Source organism: Misgurnus anguillicaudatus, chromosome 11 (assembly GCF_027580225.2).
Source record: "Misgurnus anguillicaudatus chromosome 11, ASM2758022v2, whole genome shotgun sequence".
NCBI lineage: Eukaryota > Metazoa > Chordata > Actinopteri > Cypriniformes > Cobitidae > Misgurnus > Misgurnus anguillicaudatus.
The window spans coordinates 24,041,486-24,062,891 of record NC_073347.2 but is presented as its reverse complement, the minus strand read 5'-3'; the positions used below and the strand labels follow the sequence as shown (position 1 = coordinate 24,062,891).

Here is a 21,406-nt window from a genome sequence, read left to right as displayed (position 1 = left end):
TTACTAAAGAACTACTGAAGGTAGGATTTTTTTTGTTTGAAAGCAGAGGGTCTGTTCTTTCATTTGGTATATTGTATGTTTGTATATTTAAAGAATATTTTCTGGAAGGCATTAAACTTTTGTGAAAATCATGAAAAACGCTGGCGCTGGCTGGCAACTTTAAAAAAACGCTGGCGGTGAAAGAGTTAATTAATTTGATTAAACAACCAGTAAGATGCCAATGTTAAGCATCTTATCACTGTTTATAAGTTCCGGACAACAGGTTTAAATACATGAAAGGTCAAAAAACACTGTAATTTTCTCAAAATATAAATTTAAAATTACCCCATTTCTCAGAGATCCCCAAACGGTTCGTGTGAAGCCATTCAACGACTTAGTCTGCCTAAACCCCACCTTTCAGTGGCATACTCTGCTCTGATTGGTCAACTGACAGAGTCTCCGCACAGACCACGGATCAGTGGCACAGACCAACAATGGTGCAACACGTATTGCCCTAGTACTAACATGATTTACTGAGAAGACATTATCGACATCAATACACATCATTCATCATACATCCAAGCAATAAAAACGACGACAGAAACTAATGTTTTTACACTTATTTATTTAAGCATTTATGTAAGCTAACCGGGTCGTAGCAAAACCTTAAGTGAGCATGCGTTAGCCGCTTGCTAACATGACTCTTTGACAGTATATTAAGAGTTTAAACAACGTCATCATTCTTCATTAATCCAAGCAATAAAATGACATTAGAAACTAACATTTTACAGTCATTTAAGCATTTATGTAAGCTAACTGGGCCATAGGAAAATCGTGAGTGAGCATGCGTTAGCCGCTAACTAACGTGGCTCTCTGACAGTATATTAAGAGTTTAAAAAACATCATCAATACACATCATTCATCATTAGTCCAGGTTATAAAAACGACAACAGACATTAAAATTTTTACACTCATTTAAGCAAGTATGTAGCTATAATCATACTTATAGGTTGTGGTTAGGAGACGCATGTTGTTCCAAATAAAATGGTTACTGAACCATCTTTCATTGCCAAACGTCTAGTAAATCTCTCCGTGAAAAAGTTTTTTTAACCACCGATTCTTCACAGCCAAACGTCTAGTAAATCCCTCCTTGAAAAAGTAATTTTAACCACAGATTCTTCATATATCTTCATCCTTTGGTTGTGAAAACAACACAAACTGAAAACACAGCGTGATATGATGTTTACACACTAACTAGCCGTGGGCAGGTCACAGTTCCCGCGGGCAAGGCTGTAGGCGGAGATTATTATGCAAAGTGTTGGTATTACGTGAATAAAGTCAGGCAGGAGATTCAATCCATATAACGACTCGTTTCAGCGATACAGAGTCAACTCCCTACTTTAGAAGCCAATAACTTTATTAATCGTGCACTTTTTGGTTCAACTACTTTGCACATTGTGTACATTGATGGACAGCTACATGACACACATCGATTTTGGATCTGTGCGGCTCTTTAAAAAACAAAACGATGTACTCAATTAAACTAAACGTAGTCACATTATGCACTCTATGCGTACACGCCTGTGTGGGAACAGTTTGAGTCAGAAACTGAGATGGCAGGCCAGAGCTCGACATTTTTGTGATGAAATATGCAATTTCTGAATGCAGAACTGTTCAGTCATAAAAAAAACACCTAAAAAGTAACGTAAGCATTACTTTCAATGAAAAGTAATGCAATTAGTTACTTTTTTGGGAGTAACTTAATATTGTAATGCATTACTTTTAAAAGTAACTTTCCCCAACACTGGAAACTTGTGTTATAGCAAATGAGTGCTGTCACAACTGCGGTCATCTGCATAAACAATAAAAAACAAACAAACTGCACAAAATGGGTTTCTTATATCTTTAAAAACAAATTTTCCTCATTAAACTTCTCATTTCACTTGCATTATGGAGGTATGAAATATGCAATCTGCAAATGAAGACTCAAGTGTGAATTCAGCTCAGACTAAATACAAACTGTTGGAATAATCGCAAAAAAAGTATAGACAAGGCCATTGTGTTTCGACTGTGGTTTAATACAGTCACCTTTTACCTCCATCACCACCAACATCTAAAGCAGTAAAAGCTTGCAGCCTGCTGGAGGCCATCCACAGTGGTTTAAATGGCATATGGACAGATTTCTTTTCCTCTCTGCCTTATTCTGTTCTCTTCCTCCACTCACATCTGCCTGGTATTCATGAGTCTCCATTCTCATTCGGACCATATGCTCACCCTCGTGCAGGCCTGTTGCTGTGCTGCTTGCCAAATTGTCCATTTCATCGCACACGACCGGCAAAGTGATGGCTTTGCTCTCCAGCCGGGCAGACCCGAATCATTCACCGCCACCCCCCGCCAACCTGACAATGGCCCATCACAATAAAACTCAGCTCGGCCCCTTGCTGAATTGGCCCCATGTCACGTTATGGGTCTCTCTGTTTAATAAGCTGTTAAATGAGACCACCAAGTTTCGGTTACTCTAGTGGCATAAAAAGAGACAGGAGAGGTAACTCAGGAGAACAATTGGAGAAGCAAGTCATTCGGCTCGAGTCATAAATTATGTTAAAAAGCCACTTCCCTCTGTTAACCAGAGTCTTTCTTGTCACAACTTTAACATTCATGCGGCCCATTATGAAAAACAAAACACAAACACTCTTTATTCAACAGATTTTCTTTGTCTGGAATGTTAATGGCACTCGGCGTGAGGGGGCAGATAGTGACCATGTGAGGAGAACCTTGTAAACTATGCGAACAAAAAGACCAACAAAGATTTTCAACAACAAGAGCTTCTTTCTTTGGACAACAACTATGAGCATGCACTAAAGCAAGGCTGTCACCTCTGCAACACAATGTGTCCGCTCAGGCATATGGGTAAAGAGTTTGACCCAAGAAGCATCTGTGTAACATTAGTTTAGGTCATACACGTTAATGTTTAGCATTCAATCAGAATATAAGAACCTAATCTGACTTTAAAAAGGTTTAGAGGTTGAAAGCTTAAATTCATAATTACAATTAAAATAATTATAATTATATGAAATAGAAAACTCTCAGAAAAAAGGTACAAAAGTTGTCACTGGGGCGGTACCTTTTCAAAAAGTACACATTGGTACCTAGGAACATACTGGTACCTATATTAGGGTGGTCCTTATAATAGGTCAATTTTTTTTAATGTTCAACTCTTATGTTCAACCCCCTTAATGTGTTAGGATATGAAAACACACTGTGCAAAATTTTGAATCGTTCCTACAATATCTAGCGGTTGCTCAAAGCCTTTGAATATTTCTCAAATCACATATTTTTGCAAAAACTGTACCATGTAAAAACGCACAACACACATAAACTTGCTTCTTGGAGGGTAACTTTGTTCCAATTATTTCAGTCTCTTCTGATCCGAGTAACCATATAGCAGACTTGCTTCGTGTTGCTTCAGCCATTGTCTCAGTGTATATTGTCTATTGCGCTTTATTCACATTGAACCTTTCATGCTTTGAAAGACATATAACAACTAAAACAGGAGTTTAAATTGCATGGAGCATGGTCAAATAAATCCATTGCTGCCATAACTTTATATTATTAAACAATTATACATGCTAGCACAAAGCATCACATAATACGGCAATGTGTTAAACTTCAAAGGTCTTGAGCAACCTCTCAATATGAATTAATATTGAAAAAAAATTGCCCAATTTTTACATTTATTTATTCAAACATATTGGTGGGGTGAGAGCATGAACTTTTACATTTTTGAAAAATAAGGACCACCCTAGTACATATCTGTACCAAAATGGTACATATTAGGGCATTTTTAAAAGGTACCGCCCTAGTGACAACTTTTGTACCTAGTAATATACTAAATTAGCCAATGTTTGCTTTCAGCTGAGACAGAAAACTAGGCAAGAGAGATAAATAATAGTTTAGTTAAACTTATGTTTAAAGCTTTGGTTTTGCATAAATGAAATTTAGAAATATTAAACTATTAAACACAAATGTTCGAAGAACATCAATACAATGCTTCCCAGGAGGTACAGCAAAAAAACAGTTTCTCATTGTCTGACTTTGCATCTCTTCGGACTGAGATCCGGACTAAAACGGAGATTAGACCGTCTATGTCTGAGCAGGGGTCTTGTCTGGGCACAGCGAGCCATTTGTGTGCCTGATAAGCAGCACATCTCATGATGTATTGTGTTGCAGGTGGGTAAAACTACACCCAAATCCTCCCTGAATGGCACAGCTGTTTCTAACCAAACCATCTCCTTTAGAGATTCTGTTGTCTTCACCAACATCTTCTAAAGCTCCAAAGAGCAGCTGGACGTTGGCGGCCCCTCAGACAAGCGGCCCATTATGAAGTTGTGAAGAATACAACCCAAGTAAATCAGATCAGTCTATCTACAACAGACAGTGGAGTTATAATGGGATCATACTGTACAGCTCGTGATACTGTGTCCCACATGAAAGATGCCTTTCATTGCCACACAGATGTGTTGCCATGACACAGCGTGTGCTGATGGAATAATGCGGGCTGCAAAGAGAAAGCAGAAACCGAGCGATGTCTCTTACAAAGACAGCAGGAGAATGAGAGACTGTGCTCGGCCACACGACCGTTCCATGTGGGGAGGAATTATGAGCGGCATGAGAACACAACGCAATTACACTGCTATTTCCTGTCTAGCCTACTGAGCATGCTCAGTAGGGATGGGAAAGTCGCACTGAACCATAACGCCTGAAGGAAAAAGCATGAGGGTGTTTCTCCAACTAAAGGAACTTGGGGATACTGATGGATTTCCATTTTTTTTAAATTGCCATTCTGGGGCTGGGACCCAAGTGTAAAATACTAAAAGTAGCAAAATAATTGTAAAAACATGACTGTTTGAATGTGACCATGTAACTAAAATACATTAAAACTCACATAACATACGCTTTTCTGCTTATCTTATGTTAATCTTGAGTATCTATAGAGTGGTATTACATCCTTCATATATCCAAAGAGTATTTAGTTTTATCAGATATATAAAAGACAGATATGTACCGATTATTTCCAAAGAAGTCTGACTGGAGGTGTACCGCTGGTGGAGCGAGTCACGAGCAAGCAACACACACACACACACAAACATTACATCACTATCCCTGGATAACTTATGATTCACTATACATTCGTCGTTTACATTATATGCACTTAAGTGCCGACTGCCAACAAAACAGACAGTTTTTCTTGACCCTCGTTACCCAGTTGGGACCCCCAATTTTAACAAAATCCAGGGTTAAACAAACACACGCACAACTCCGCTCACTCGACTATACTCTCGTTCTGGCGTAATAATCATGGACTTTGCTGCTGTAACATGGCTGCAGCAATTCAATTTTATTTATATAGCGCTTTTCACAATTGTTAATTGTTTCAAAGCAGGCACAGTGATATTACGCACGGCCCGAAAATAGTCCCCTGCCATTGAAAGTAACCAAGGGGATTATTTTCGGGCAGTGCGTAATATCACTACGCCTGCTGCGGCCAAATATCAAAACTCTTTGATTATTTTTTAGCACGATGCTAATGGTCTAATCAGATTCAATGGATTATGCTAAGATATGCTAAAAGTGCTAGCGCCAGACCCGGAGATCAGTTGAATGCATTTTAAAACAGTAAGAATCAAATGTTTAACTCTAGGGGAGCTGGAAAATTAGCATATTTTTTTAAAAAAGTGTCCCTTTAAGTAAATGCACTGCTCGTTCATGCATTCATCGATTGAAATTTGAATTGAGCAGATTTTTCCAATCTACAAATTACAAACTAATAAGGAAACTTGGATGACACAACAGAAACTATTTCAACAATAAAAGCAGAAAGCAATATGAAATGTATGAATGTTTACAAATAACTAAAGACCCAGATTGGTGTTATGAGGAAAAGTTGAAACATTTTTTCAAGCACAAATAAGACCATAGCACCAAAACTGTTGATTTGAATCATAACCATAGAAGAACCGTTTTTAGTGCCATATAGCACTGGTGAAGCACCAGTGAAGCACCTGTGAAGAACCATATAGGGGCCATATAGCACCACTATAGCACCACATTTGGTTCTACATAGCACTATATGGTTCTACACAGGTGCTTCACTGGTGCTTCACCGGTGCTATATGGCACTAAAAACGGTTCTTCTATGATTACGAGCAAAGAACCACTTTTGGTGCTATATAGCACCGTTTGATTTTAGAGTAAGGCTTTTGCTACAAATATACCTGTGCTACTTGAAACACATTTGTGACCCTGGACCACAAAACCTGTCTTAAGTCATTATTCTGCATGTAGTATTGAGTCTGTAAGTAGTTTATGGTCATACCTGATCTCCGGGTTGTGGTCTCATGAGTGACACTTGGTTGTATCTTCTGCGGAAAAAGGCCCACAAAGCGTCCAGCTTTCCCTATAAAAGAACAGAACTGTGCAGTAAAACCTTTCAAAAACGTTTTAAGAATTAACATTACAAAGCGATGACAAATGTAGTGAAAAAATGTGTACCTGAATAGGACTATACCACTTTCTGTGATGGGCAAACCTGTGTCCATCAGGCTTTCTGGATTTTGGTTCATAGGGTTCATACTCCTGATCGGGCATTTTCACTATAGCGTTCTTTGGCTTCTCCAGTTTAGCTCCTTCCTCCGTGGAGCCCTTATCACCCCAACGCACCTACAACCCCCAGAAACACAGACCACTTATAACCTATGCAAAACTATTATTAAGTTATTAAGTGCATGCAATAACCACTGCAGATGTGAAGTAAAGCATCTATTTTTACAATAGTTACTACTGTTGCAAATTATAGGATTAAGTCTACAGGCACTGACGTGTCTTGCGATGTCATATGATCTAGTTTTGGCACTAGACAGACAGCGAGCATTTAAGGTCACAGTGATGTGTTCTAATGGCTTGAGGGTTCATAACATCACAACGGCATATGTGGTCTTTATTCCCCTGTAGCCTGTGTTAACCTATGATCAAATGACACCTTATCGCACCCTGTGAGAACAAGAATATGCGGCACAGATAACATCACCTCCATCCTTTTGATTCCACCCACTCCTCTTCCTCCATAATAGGAGGCATCTACTGTAGGCCATTTTTTCTTGGGCATGCCATCCTCATCATCAGAGCCCTGCTGAGCAAACAAACATATCATGACAGTCATATTTATTTTTGAAGGTATATTTATTTTTCAAATCCACAGAGAGCGTATTCTAAACATTAGTCTACATATATAAAATAAACACAAAGATGCAGTCAAGTAAATCAGCCACAAAAGTAGCGACCGCATTGTGTCTTTATATCAAAGGGAAACTTCCGCCCATAGAAGCCCCAGAGACAGAGCGCCTTGTTTACGCTCTCAGTAGCACAGATGCACACTCTAAAGCCACTTCCACAAAGCTCTTTTATTTCCCATCAGCCTCAGTGACTGCTTGCCTTTGACCTCCGGTAACAAAGCAAACACAAGAGGATCATTATAAGGCTTTTTCCTGCATTTTGCCATTCAATCTTCCTGCCCACTGCGGTCACTTACACTGCCAAGCATCTTTATTTTTCATGGCTGTGGTTCTCCTCAGTAAACAGTGTGGTCTGCACAGACCAAGTGTGTATCTGAGGTTGAAAATGCCCTTAAATGGTGACGGACAAAGAATCTGAGTCATATACGAGTCAAATCATTTACACTAATAGTAGCCTAAACTGGCAGAGTTAGGGAAAAAAATGTGGCTTACAAGGAATGGTATTTCTGGTAGGCACTTAAATCAGGTTCAATATTTGTTTTTATCACATGCAATCTGTTTTTTTGTTTTATATCTGCGGTAAATTTCCATGGTTCATTAAACGGTATGTTATATTAAAGGCTGTGTTTTCATACACGTAATAAGAGAGTTAGTTAGACTCACAGGCTCAGGGGGTGGTGGTGGAGGCGGATCCTTGATGACCTGAAAGGACAATCATTTATAGTTAATGACTTATGAAAAAATATGTATAATAAAAGGCAACATCATGTTGCAGAAAGCTTGGTGGGTTGGGATTGTGCCAGTGTGGTCAGAGGGGAAATTAGTTTTATCATTGTATAAGTGTGCAAACACAAATTGAGTTGGTATGTATGTCTATGATTTATATCAATATAGACTACAAATATTAAATGTTATTTTCATTCTGCTGATAAGAATTTGCGTTGCTCTCATTTGTTTATTTAAAATGTCTACATATATACAGTGGCCCCAAACGTATTTAGGCAATTACAGTAAAGGGACAGTTCGCCCAAATAATGAACATTCTGTCACCATTATTTTCAAATAATTCAAAGGACCAGAGTCAATTATTACTCTTATACCACGGTTACAAAAAATATTGCTCTGGTGACTATTTTTAAGACATTTTAAAGGTTAGGTGTGCTGTTATTAAATCGTAACTAAACCCCTGGTCAGAGCCTGACTCCACCCACTGGCAATATTTGAAAAATGCAAGAAAAGTGGGCAGATCCCAACGGAGATAGAGGGGACGAACTTAAGTGTGTAGTGAGATCGTAACAAGGGCGTGGTGAGCTTGAATCTGCTTACGTCACGAGTTACTTTTTGGACCCAACATCCAATAGGAAAATTAAATTGCAGTGGCCACCGTTCAACCCGAAGAGGGCAGCACTCAGACGTTTTTACACCATATATTGTAGTATTGAAACACTTTATATACAAATGTCATTAATCTTTCTAAAATGAATGAACAGCACTAATAAAGCATCATTCTTACAGATCTTTAACTAAAAAATAGTTGGTTTAGGGTTTAGTTACTCTTTAAAGATTAATCAACACCCATGGAACATTTCTCAGCCAATCAGAATCAAGCATTCAACAGCCCCGTGATATAAATATTGATAAATGATGGTAAGCACAGAAATAACGGTACCTATTGACTTCCATAGTATTTGCTTTTTTGTACTATGGAGATCAATTGGTACTGTCAACTGTGTGTTTACCATCATTTATCTCAAAATATCTTTTGTGTTCTAAAAAAGAAAGAAACTCATACAAGTTTGGAAAAATATGAGGGGGAGTAAAAAATTTTCTTTATGGGTGAGCTATCAATTTTAAAGGTGCTGTTTGTAGATTTTAGGAGGCATCTAGCGAAAGATTTGCGAATTGCAACCAACAGCTCAGTCCCTCCCTTTCGAAACGCATAGAGAAGCTACGGTAGCCACCACAGGACAAACATGTCGTCAACTGAGACAATGTAGTTACAAAACATGTTCTTTAGCAGTTTGTCCGTTTAGGGCTACTGTTAAAACATGGCGGTGCCAAATGGCTACTTTTATGTAAGGTGAGCCATGGTGTATGTAGATAAAAACGGTTCATTGTGTAAGGTCTTCAGAGGCAGACACTACTTAAGTATTTTTAATTTTTACATAAAAGTAAATTTTCAAGTATTCGCATTTTATTAGTGTTTTTCTTTGGAAAACATACATTCCAAAGTATATTATCAAAATTTTTACTAAACTACATTTCATAATTTCAAGTTTTTGGTTTATATTTAATATTTAAGTACATTAAACATCTAGTATATTTTTTTACTTTTACTTAAGTAAAAAGTACTTTTGTACTTTTACTCAAGAAAAGTAAAAGTACACAATTTTTATGTAATTACGTATTAAATCAATTTTAATATGCAATATAAAAGGAATAAGCAGTATGATTGATTTAAAATGTAGTGAACATTTTTTTGTAAATTAAATTTTTGCTAAGACAAACACTAATGCACATAATGCACAGATGATTGGAAAATGTAACTAAAATACTCAAGTAGGGTCAACCTCTGAAGGTCTTTATACACCACTAAAAATATAGTTATGTATATTATATTGCATTTCTGTCAAGAGATCCTCTTAAAAGTTACACAATGCACCTTTAAGCCACACTTTGTTGCATACATTAACTGCACATGTTCCTTTTAATTGAAATAGCAGAAGGAGTCTAGATACTGTATATTCAAAATACTATTTAGTATTCAAAACACTCATTTGGGGGTCACTGTGAATATGAAATATATATAAGTTAAATTATAGACGGACGTACCAGTGTACAGCACAGGGGCCAAAACCACCACATCAGCACTAGACCCAGCAACAGAAAAACAGCCAGTAATGAGATGAGCAGGATGGTTCCATCAAACTGCACTCAAGAGAGACAAACATCTTTGTAAGTAATGCATGTTTGTGTACAACAGAAGCGCCCAGAAGAAAATTACTCGTTTTAATCTGTGAATTCAAGAACAAAAATTATGTTGTGTAGTTTATGTTTTAGAACGAAACATAATCGGACCCTATTTTACTCAACTATTGGCCCACCGTGTTGGCCTTTAGGATTTTGTCAATTGATGGCTTATAAGAACTTACTTGAAAATCAGACTCCTCTGATGAAAGAAAGCAGAGGAGACCTCATAGGAGTAAAAATAAAGACCAAGAGGGAAAAAAGGAAATAGAAAACAAGTGATAGATAGTACATAGCAAAGCTAAATAGTCTTGAATAAAAATGTTTTAAGCGGACAGATGCGTTTTGTTGTTAGATATACTTACACACTCTGTGGTGGTGATGTGCACAGAGCTTGTGATGTAGGACAAACCCTCATTCATGCTAACCTGCAAGTATATCACTCTGCAACATAAAAACAAATGTGTAAACATAGTAAAAACATTGTTGCACATTCTTACACAAACCTACATTATTGTTGGATCCAATCATCTATTATTTTCAGTCTATCTGAAAAACTGCTGTTTAAAAATGAATATACAGTCAAATAAAGAGGAAATGATCAGTATCTTACTGATGAACGCTTTTAACGTAATTCAATTTGTTTCATGTTACGATCGCAAGAAAAGCAATGCCAAACAACTTATTATCCTTGCCGGCTTTGCTACATTTTTTAATACATGAACGTGTGGAGTGATGGGCATGGGTAAAAAAGCATTGATGTAGAAGTGAGCCTATTTTTTTGCAGAGGCAATGTTTTTGTCGCACTATGATGTCCATATCTGACAGGAAGTATTTTGGCATCTTAAAAACTGTTTTTGGACTTACAAGGAAGTTTTTTTATAGTACAAATGTCTAATTTATAACCCCTTCAAAGGGATAGTTCAGCCAAAAATGATACTAAACCCATGATTCATCACCCCCAAGCCGTCCGAGATGCACACGTCCATCATCTCTCAGACCAACACATTTTCAGATATTTTAGAAAATGTTTTAGATCTTTCAGTTAATCAAATGTAAAGTTATGGGGTCCATGTCCTTCAAGTCCAAAAAATGTGCTCCATCCTTTACAAAATAGATCCAAACGTCTTCACGATGATAAACAAAGGCCCTCCGAGGGCAATCCGCGCGTTGCTGTAGAAATATTTAAATTTAAAACTTTATAAACGAAAATAACCAGCTTCCGGTAACGCCGCCATCCTAGTCGCGTCCGCATTTTTAGATGAGAGCGTAAGCAGTTTATGGTGGGTTCTGTGCTGCTGCTCTGTGCCCCCGCCCTCCGAATTTGTCATACGTCACTAAGAAAAGTGCGTACATTACGCTAATACTCTCTCCTGAATATAGAGGAGTCTAAAGATGGCGGCGTAACCGGAAGCCAGTTACTTTCGTCCATAAAGTTTCACATCTGGACATTTCTACAACAAAACGGCGCAGATCACCATCAGAAGGCCCTTGTTTATCATGGTTTGGATTTCTTTTGTTAAGGATGGATGTGCATTTTTGGGACTTGAAGGACGTGGACCCCATTACTTTACATTTGATTAACTGAAAGATCTAAAACATTTTCTAAAATAACTGAAAATGTGTTTGTCTGAAAAATGATGGACATATGCATCTCGGACAGCTTTGGGGCGAGTAAATCATGGGTTTAATATAATTTTTGGCCGAGCTATCCCTTTAATGTTGTGATGTAACATGAATGTTGATTAAAATGATTTCCGCACAAACTTATTGCATTGTAGAAGGCTCTGTGTGTGGTAATCTTGTATTTCCGAGGGATGAGAAAAGGCAAAGCGCACAGACTGCCTTCTCTGCACCCACGTCTCGTGAGACGAAGCTGTCAGCGCTGTCACCTAAACGCATAGTGACTGAGAGGCCTTCTGAAGACGTGCTCAAAAAGAGCCAGTCGCTTCCTGATTGATGGAAAATGAGATGGATCTGTCACTGGACCCCTCCACCTTCTTCCTGTTTTGCCCCCTTTCAATCCCTCCCCCTGCCTGCCTACAGAGTGGCACTGGAAGGGGTGCGTAGGACAGACATGAAAGAGAGAGAGAGGATGGGGCAATACCCCTTTAGTAACTTCTTTTCAGCTCCCCCACCACACCAAAGAAAGAAGGATTGCCTAAATCAAAAAAGCTGAGACATCTTTCAGCAAACCATCGCTGTGTGTGCCTGTGGTAGAGCCAAACATGATGTTGGGGCGAAAGTGTTTTTTTTAAGTTGCTGGGGAAACAGCACTGTTGGTTTTGACGTTAATAGGCAAGTCACAGGACAAGCCCATCTTTATCTCAACCAAGATTTAAAACGTGTTTTAGTAGTGAACTCAAAAGTTTGAGTTAAGATTCTCATATCACACTGGGCAATCTCCAGTGAGGATACACTTCATTTTCATTACAGATTGTTTGTTGTTTAAAGTTTGGACATGCATAGCTTTGCTATCCCAGTTTAGATATGGCTTATCTGTCAAGTTCCTGTGTCTACATGCATAAGCCCGCTGGTCTCTGAGGTTTAGAGTTGTTATCCACCCAAGAGGAATGCAATGGAAGTCAAACATTGCAGTGTCAAACATTTAGCACACTGCTGAACATTTCCCACCCTGTCTCTGAATTCCACATTAAAAAGAAAATGCTGAACTATGACTTTTAATAATAATCCCATTACAAGCTCACACATGTCCATGAAAGGAATGTAACGAATATGGCTTATTCAAAGGTGTCTGTTTTGAATTTAATTTTGATATTTATACTGTATTTACACTTTGTTTTAAGCCAAATTACCCATATTGTTTTTAGAGTACATCACAGCAGTGTTTTAATATGCAAACCTGTTAGCCATTCATTGTAGTGAGCTTTTACTTAAAAGTCTTTTTTAAGATGTTAAATAAATCTTTGGTGTACCCGCAGAGTACATATATTTGAAGTTCTAGCTCAAAATACCTTATAGATAATTTATTATAACATGTTAAAATTGTCACTTTGTAGGTGTAAGCAAAAATGTGCTGTTTTTGTGTGTGTCCTCCTTTTAAATGCAAATGAGCTGATCTCTGCAGTAAATGGCAGTGGCGTGGTTGGATAGTGCAGATTAAGGGGCGGTATTATCCCCTTCTGACATCACAAGGTGAGCCAAATTTCAGTGACCTATTTTTTCACATGCTTGCAGACAATGGTTTAACAAAACTAAGTTACTGCAGGGTTTCCCGCAGCACTTTACAGTTCGGGCAGCCCGCCTAAGCTGGGTAACCCTTCCGCCTTAACTAGGTCATCCAAAAAAAAAAAAAAATCCGCTGCACAAAAGGCCGTCAAGTGCATCTCGGAGAATAGCGCGGATGCAACCAAGCAAGAATCTTACGTTTTAAGAAGTCGTTGTTTCTTAAGACAAACGTGAATTCCAGCCAATCACATTACAGAGCTGAGAAGCATTCCAACCAATTAAATGAAAGAAGGCGGGAGTTTATGTTCACTATGTTTGAGTGTTTGTATAGTGTTTTACACATATGCATATTGTTTCAAAGCTATTTTACAGAAAATGCGTCCTTATATTAAAAAATACAGATAATTAGCAAACCCAGAGATGCAAACTACTTAACTTTAGGTGAATTTTGCCATTTTAATTTTAAAATGAAATTTTGATTATTTGCAATGTAACGCTATTGCTGCAGTGACTGTCAGTCAACCAAACAGAAACAACAGATGTTTATAGCATACAGTATAAGATAAAGTATGAATCTGTGTATATTGTGGATGAAATAAAAATGGAAGAATTTACGAGAGGCCAGAACTGTTATCACATGTAATAAAATGGCTTTACTTTTTTTGTTAATATGATTTATATTTTATATTTAGTATTTACTAAATGTACTGGGTTGATCTTTTCCACATTTTCTAGGTTGATAGAAGCACTGGGGACCCAATTATAGCACTTAAACGTGGAAAAGTCCGATTTTCATGATATGTCCCCTTTAAATATGACACAGCTATCACTACAGCATCTTTCAAGGGGATGCTCAAAACCAGGACAAAAAAACTAGTTTTCCCCAGCAACTTTTCAAAAAAAAAGCATTTTGCCCAAAATCATGTTTTGCTCTATCACAGAGCGCTGGTCTGCTGGATGATGTCTCAGCTTTCTTGATTTATTACCCATTATCTAATATTAAAAATTACTCCTAAATATTGATACAGTGTATCAACACAATCAGTGTTTGTGCCACGCTAGCAAATCTAGCACAATGCAATATACAGTGTGTTCAGTTTGCTCGTGGTGTCACTCGGTAATCCCTCAATGTGAAACAGTGAAAACTTACAAAACAATCCTTACTGTGTCTGGAGCTGACGGTACACATAATTATTATTTAGGTGTCTTAAATAAAATGAGACACCAGTGGTAGCTCATATGCTGTGTAAGGCTTCAGAAGAAACCTGCAGTCACTCTTGTAGGCTCTGCCGGATGTGGATATGAGCAGCTCTGTATTTCAGCAGGGAACATCACCAACGCCTTGAGCTAACGTGCAAACTTGCTAAAAACAACACCATGGTGGCTAATCACTCGTAGTGTCTTATGCTCATCTCTGGCTTTTTACACCACATGCCTGTGTCTCAATGGGTTAGGGTGTATATAGGGCAATGACAAATTAAAGTAATTCTAAATGACACCGACCCTAATTTTAAAAGGATACCAACATGTAATAAAATATATTAAAATGGTACAGTGAAGAGCACCTACTTTCCAGGCTCATTTATGACAGGTGCAGGGCAAAGGAGCAGAGTGTCTTCAATACTGACAGGTCTCTCATCTGGAAATAAGTTGAAAGAAAAATATATATTCATATTTCTGTTTAAAGAATAATATATATATATATATATACATATACATACAGTACTGTGCAAAAGTCATAGGCCACCATGCCAAAATTATATTTGTTGTTTTTGCAATGTTATAGTGATCATATATAAGTGTTTTTCAGTCTCTTTAATAAAATACAGAAAATGTGTATATAGTATTAAAAACTGTATAAAAATGTAAACTGATGTGTCAAGTTTTTAGGGTAAACTGCCCTTCCACTTGAGCAATAGCAGGAAACTGCCTGATCTCTTAAACCTAAATAAAGTTAAATCCTAATTTCTAATTTTAAAGAAATTAGTCTTTTTACTTCATTCTGCTCAAAAACGCTCAAGATGTGTTTAGGGCCAAGAGAGGTCACACTAAACACTGACGATGCCTAAAGAAGACATATAGTCCTAAAAATTTATTTTTTATTTTTTGTACTTATTTCCTGTATTTTCTGTTTGTATCTTAATAAAATAGATTGAAAAATAAATATGGATAGACATTAAAACTTCTAAAACAACAAGTCTGGTGGTGGTGGTGGCCTAAGACTTTTACAGAGTACTATATATATATATATGTATATATATATGAAGAGTTTGGTTCCAAAACGCAATAAATCCATTTTGACAAATTTTGGTAAAAACGTGTTTTCTATACCAAGAAAGTGACAAGATGAAAACAACTATTTTCTGTTACAAACTTTCACACAGCATCTTTAGGTTATAAAAACATAAAAAATTCAAATCCATAAGTTGATTTTCAAAGATTTATTATAAAAACGGATTATTTTTTCCACAAAATGCAATAAATCCATGACAAGTTTTTATTCAAAATGCTATAAATCTATTGAATCAATAGCCTATATAAATGTGCATTCATCTTTGCCATGTTATATTCATTTAGTTGACTAGTTGTACACACTAATTAAAAATATAAACATTAATGTTATTAATCAAAACACTTACTTTGTCATATTAAGAACCCTGTCATTGCGGTTACTTGACGTCTTCGCTTAACGTCTTTCACAGCGATCAGCTGTAAAATGTTTTTGGTCCTGCTCGATTTTCGTTGACTTTGAGTAAAATTATGGAAAGTTTTTCATAAGATCCCCTGGGGTCAATGTGTTAGCATGAGAAGCTTGATGCTGTCGGGAGAACAAGCACCCGTCTCCCGAGTGCCTCTCAGGGAAATTATTAGATGTTGATGGCTTACGTTTCTTTCCCATCACAGGTTTATCAATGCAATTAAAGTATTATTTTGTTTTGTTTGTTGATCACAAAGTAGATGAGGAAAACTAGGACTCCATGTACTCAGCGTGCCGCCATGTTTGTTTACATTGCGTGAATGGTGCGCTGTGGGATTTATTGCGTTCTGTAAAAAAGGGGGAGTGGCGTTTATCGCATTTTGGGAAAAAAGGGAGAAAAGATGACAGAATAACACGGCGGATATTGGATTTTGCGTAAAATTAAGAATTTACTTTTAACTACTGACCTGATATAATGCTGATTTTGGCAGTAACTCATTTTTTTCAAAAATGGCGTTTATTGCGTTTTGGAACCAAACTCTTCATATGTACTGTATGAATTAGTGTTATATGCATTGTTTTTAAGGGACACATGCTCCTTGCAATGTAGTCACTTACTCAGTGTAACCGTCTCGTTGACTCTAAAGCTGCACAGAACCTGATTGATGTTTCTTGCATGCAAAAATCCATTTCCTCTCACAACAACTTGGAAAGAATCTTAGGGAAATGAAAAACAATAATAAACATTTCAGTCACTCTGCTGCATAACCAAAATGAGCAAAAAAACATTAAGTGCTCAAAAGTTTTTTGTTATTGTAAAATGTCGTCTTTAACTACTGAGGAAAAAACCCTGCAAGGCTGTGCCAGTGCTCTTGTAGATCTTTGTCTCATGTAGACCTTTAAAAAAACGCATATACTGTGGAATTATAAAGTGTGCTTAGCTGGAGGGCTTATTTTTCCATCCTTTCAGGAACACTCAACTCAACAAGGCAAAAAAAATGCATATGCTCCACTGGTGCTAATAATAAAAGTGAAGAGGTTCACAAATCTCTTGGAGATTTGTAACTGGGGGTGCTGTGTTGGTGGCCGACAAAGCTGTCTGCCTGACCTTTGAGATCCCTTAGGCGATGCTGTAGACCCCATGATGGCTGCTAAGAAGCATATGTTAGAGAGAATAACATGCTCACTTAGAAACTGTCTCAGCGGGCGTCAGAGGAAACGGAATGGATGTGACCTTAGTGATGGCATTGAGGGCATCCATGTGTGTGTTTGAGGGAGATTTGAATGGATCAGAGTAAATTTCTTTCTGCGTACGCCATTCATTTCTGAATAATGCTACACCTCAAAGGATGTGCCTGTACAACCTTTAACATTTAAATGTCGAAAGTTCACAGCATAAGAAAACATTCGGTTTAGTCTGCCATCAGGGAGAGACATTGGGATTAAAAGGTCAAGAGAATATTACAGTAAAAAAGCATGTAGCTTTCTGTTCTCTACTTATAACTATTATACTTTTTGTATGCCATTATGAATTTATTAGGTTACATTCATTAACAGAAACCATTAAAGATATTGTTCACCTAAAAAGTGTATATATGACGAGTATATATGAAAACTTAACTTTAATGGGGCATAAACACCAAACGAGAACGCGATCAGACGGCGCGTCTTTGGGCGGCGTGATTGCCGCGAAAACACGTGCTATCCACCTCAAACGCGCCTTTGCGCAAGTTGAAAATAATAAACTCAAGCGAAAAATGAGCATGACACAAAGTTAAATCCCGCGAGTAATTTAGAGCGAGCAACGCGATGCTACGTGTTTGTTGTGTACGTACCCTCTGACATGTTTTCTTGTAAATGAGTCTCATATGTTCAGGTTCAGTTTTATGGCAATAATAAAGGTTATTAGTCAGTAAAAGTCATTTTATTAGTATTTTACAAATTTGACTGTCTTTTGCTGCAAAACCCTCAAAGTACATGCCAAAATCTCCACTTCTAAAAAAGTCTCCAGTCACCCTTCACTGAGTGCGTTTACATGTAAGTCTAACACAGATTATGCTTAATAAACCGATAACATGTGTGGTCATGTAAATGCATAAAACTTTTTTCTTTTAGCGGGGAAAGGCCATAAACGGCGTAAGCAAAAAACGATTCGGCACAGCTAGTATTTTGCTCATTACCCCAATTTTGCATGGCATGTAAACACCAACCGGCTTTCTTGCAGTTCATGTGCGCATGTCTCGGTGTGTAAAAGATAAACGGCACACATAGAAGCGCAAAGTAACGCATAATAATCTCCTCTCGACTAAAGCAGTAGGCAGAGAAACTGCGAAAATTAAAGCTCATGTTACATTTATAGGTTTTGCAGATATAAGAGAAGATACTACAGTATAGCTTAAGACAGATTTCCCATTGGATTTTTTGAACAACTATAGGTACTATCGGTGGTGACGTCACTACCAGCGGAAATTTTATTTACCTGCCGATTTAATAATTTGCTTTTTTGGTTTTCTATAATAAGCTGTTTTTTATTCTGTGCATGTAAAAAAACTCATTGTCTTTTCTGAATAAAGGCAAAAGGCTTAAAAAATGATTCAATATCCTAATCTATTTGGTAAATCTTCTATAACCGGGTAAAAAACTCTTGCAGCTCAACGTATGCGTGCCGTCATTCAGCCATTTCTTCTGTCATGCACTTAGAGGACTTTGCTAAAAATCATACGTTGTGGCGTCAAACGAATTCTGCCAACAAACCAATATTTCTGAATGACCTGAGGACAGGATTAAGTGGAACTGAAGCGAAAGGAGGGGTTTGGTGGCTTTTGCATCTGACATATATATATATATATATATCAGGGGCGTAGCTAGAATTTTATTTTTGGGGGTCCCATCTTGAAAATGAAAAAATCAAGTTTGAAAACAGCTGTCAATCAGACTAAGAAATCAACATTTTCTTAATTTATTTAATTTATTTTAAACAATTGGAAATCTGAAGGGGCGGACATGTAAATGAGGGGGCCAAGGTACGCCCCTGATATATATTCATGTCATCATTTATACATTCTTATGTCATTCAAAACCAATTTTACCTTCTTCCACAGACCGCAGAACTATTAAGGTGCTTTTAAAACAGTTTTTGGTGACCATTCACTTCATCTTTTTATTCCAAAGATGAATAGAAATTATACAGGTTCAAATTATTTTAATTTTGGTTGAATTACTCATTTAAATACAGACTACAAACAAGCTTGTTATAATGTGCTTGTTATGAAGTGTGTGGTTTCTCTAAAAACCTTTAAACATCCTCCAATCGCAATACATGCATAACTCCTAAGAAATGTTGTGAAACGGCTAGAAAATTATCTGTAAAAATTCTTAGTACACCCCTTGTCCTTTATAGATCGACCAAAGCAAATTCCCCCCCATCCGATCCAATTAACCTGTCACTTCCTCTCTAATTATACTGTACTAACCCTGTCGGCCATGCAAATGCCCCACTTCACCCCACCTCTTTTCAAATTTGCCCAGCTCTCTCGCTCATGCCTGCTTAATATGACGTCCAGCCGAAATGGCTAATTCCATTTAATTTTAGAGGCCGGGCATCAACATCTATGTCCTTTTCTTCCCGTGTTACTGTCAGACGCGGTGTGTCGGGTTCTGACAGAACAGGGCAGGGGTAAAAAGGTCAACACTGGCTTGGCAGCAGGCAGCGCTGGCAGCGAGATGGTGGGCAGGGGCTGGTACGCTGTCGGCTCGCGCCTGCTGCGCTGAGCGGGAGAGCTGACGCTTTCTATCCACACCTGAGAGCTTGATGGGTCAGGCTGTTTAGAGCGGAGGTGCCACGTCCAAGTATGGACACTTCAATCATTGCTGAAGGGGGAGGATGGGCTTCAGCGGATTAATCAAAGCAAAGATTGCTGTCAGGTTTGATGGCTAGGCTTCCTCTTAGAACAAGGGGTGATGGCCTGTTTGCAGGCTGCATTGGCTGGTCACTTCTCATCAGCTTGATCTCTACTGGAACTCCCACCACACCGTCCTAAACCAAATAAGCTACCCATGATCAAATTATCCCAAATACGAGTCATGCATCTGTTTGCATTGCTTCGGTGTAATAAAGTGAAATCTTTGTAGGATTATTAAATGATGGCTGATACTAGTAATATGCACAATAAATTACTTAACTGCATGGTGGTAGGTTTTATTAATTATAACATTGTCAGTTAATGTTACTATTAAGATTTATGTTTATTAATCCGGTAGTCATGCACTGGAAATCTGGATTCAGCTGGGGCTATTTTGAACTAACAAGAAGAAAAATACAATAAAAGATGTGTTTAATATTTGTTGAGATATTAAATATCATAGTTACTTTTGGACAGCAGTAAAACAAAATGCTGAGGAAATGGAGACATAAAAAAGCATGTATGTATAGCGACCAAAATTAACTAATTTATTATAAATTAATGCAGGAGGTGGCAATAGAGAGAGTGTATCGCGTGTTATTGGCCGTCATGTCCAGACTGTCTCTCTCCCTTCGTGTGCTTCAGGGTTTGATGTCTCTCAAAGTGACAGAGAACTTATTGCTAGGAATGCTCAAGTGAAATTAGAGAGCTGCGTTTTTTGCCTGGCTGGTTCTTCCTGGCCTAGTTTGCCACATCAGATCGGTTGTCTATCTGTGGTACTGCCGAATAGCCGAGCTGTGGTTCTGCTCCGCCTTACCACTGAAATTCCTATTTGTTTAATTGGCTGCTGCTCAGCAGACAGGCCTGCCACATTGAGCACTGGTGTGTAGACCAGAGAGGATGGATGTGGCTTGACATGACCTTATTAGCATGCACTTACTGCGCGAGAGTGCACTTATAACGCGGTCTCCTTGGCGATGAGAATAAGCGGATTAGCTCTGTTCAGACATGATCAATTTTCATTTTCTTGCGAGGGCAGAGTGCAACTTGGACCACTCACCACTTTCTCAAAATTAGCACAAAGAGACACTCATAGTGTCTTACTGTGAGTGAGATTTTTAGCTAATCATGTATTAGATTAAACTTTCAACCACTTGACAACCATAACCAATTATATTGGTAATACATTACAATAAAGCAATTATTGCTTTAAAGTTGGGTTTTTTTTCCATTTTGCAAAGGCACAATATGATGTGATGAGATAACTCTTACCACCAGCGCACACACTGGATGGTTCAGCTGCTAAAATCTCAATGCAGGATTTCTTGATGATCTGTAGAAAAGAAAGAAAACAATACAATACTGGATAATTCAAAACA

The 21,406-nt window shown here is 37.8% G+C and overlaps 1 protein-coding gene across 13 annotated transcripts in view; it reads right to left on the bottom strand.

The window, feature by feature from the left end:
• Positions 1–21,406, bottom strand: part of antxr1d (ANTXR cell adhesion molecule 1d) — a 30,460-nt gene that overhangs the window by 2,774 nt on the left and 6,280 nt on the right. For 5 of the 13 annotated variants that reach the window (XM_055170289.2, XM_073873376.1, XM_055170291.2 and 2 more), the window contains exons 9-17: positions 21,300–21,360; positions 16,744–16,842; positions 14,997–15,066; positions 10,604–10,682; positions 10,104–10,199; positions 7,935–7,973; positions 7,067–7,168; positions 6,532–6,699; positions 6,356–6,436 (exon numbers count right to left, since the gene is read on the bottom strand). In XM_055170289.2, coding sequence (XP_055026264.2) covers positions 6,356–6,436; positions 6,532–6,699; positions 7,067–7,168; positions 7,935–7,973; positions 10,104–10,199; positions 10,604–10,682; positions 14,997–15,066; positions 16,744–16,842; positions 21,300–21,360 — 795 coding nt within the window. Of the gene's footprint in view, positions 1–6,355; positions 6,437–6,531; positions 6,700–7,066; positions 7,169–7,934; positions 7,974–10,103; positions 10,200–10,423; positions 10,465–10,603; positions 10,683–14,996; positions 15,067–16,743; positions 16,843–21,299; positions 21,361–21,406 lie in introns of those variants that run through there. The other 8 variants (XM_055170290.2, XR_008635146.2, XR_008635150.2 and 5 more) reach the window with 8 other exon arrangements.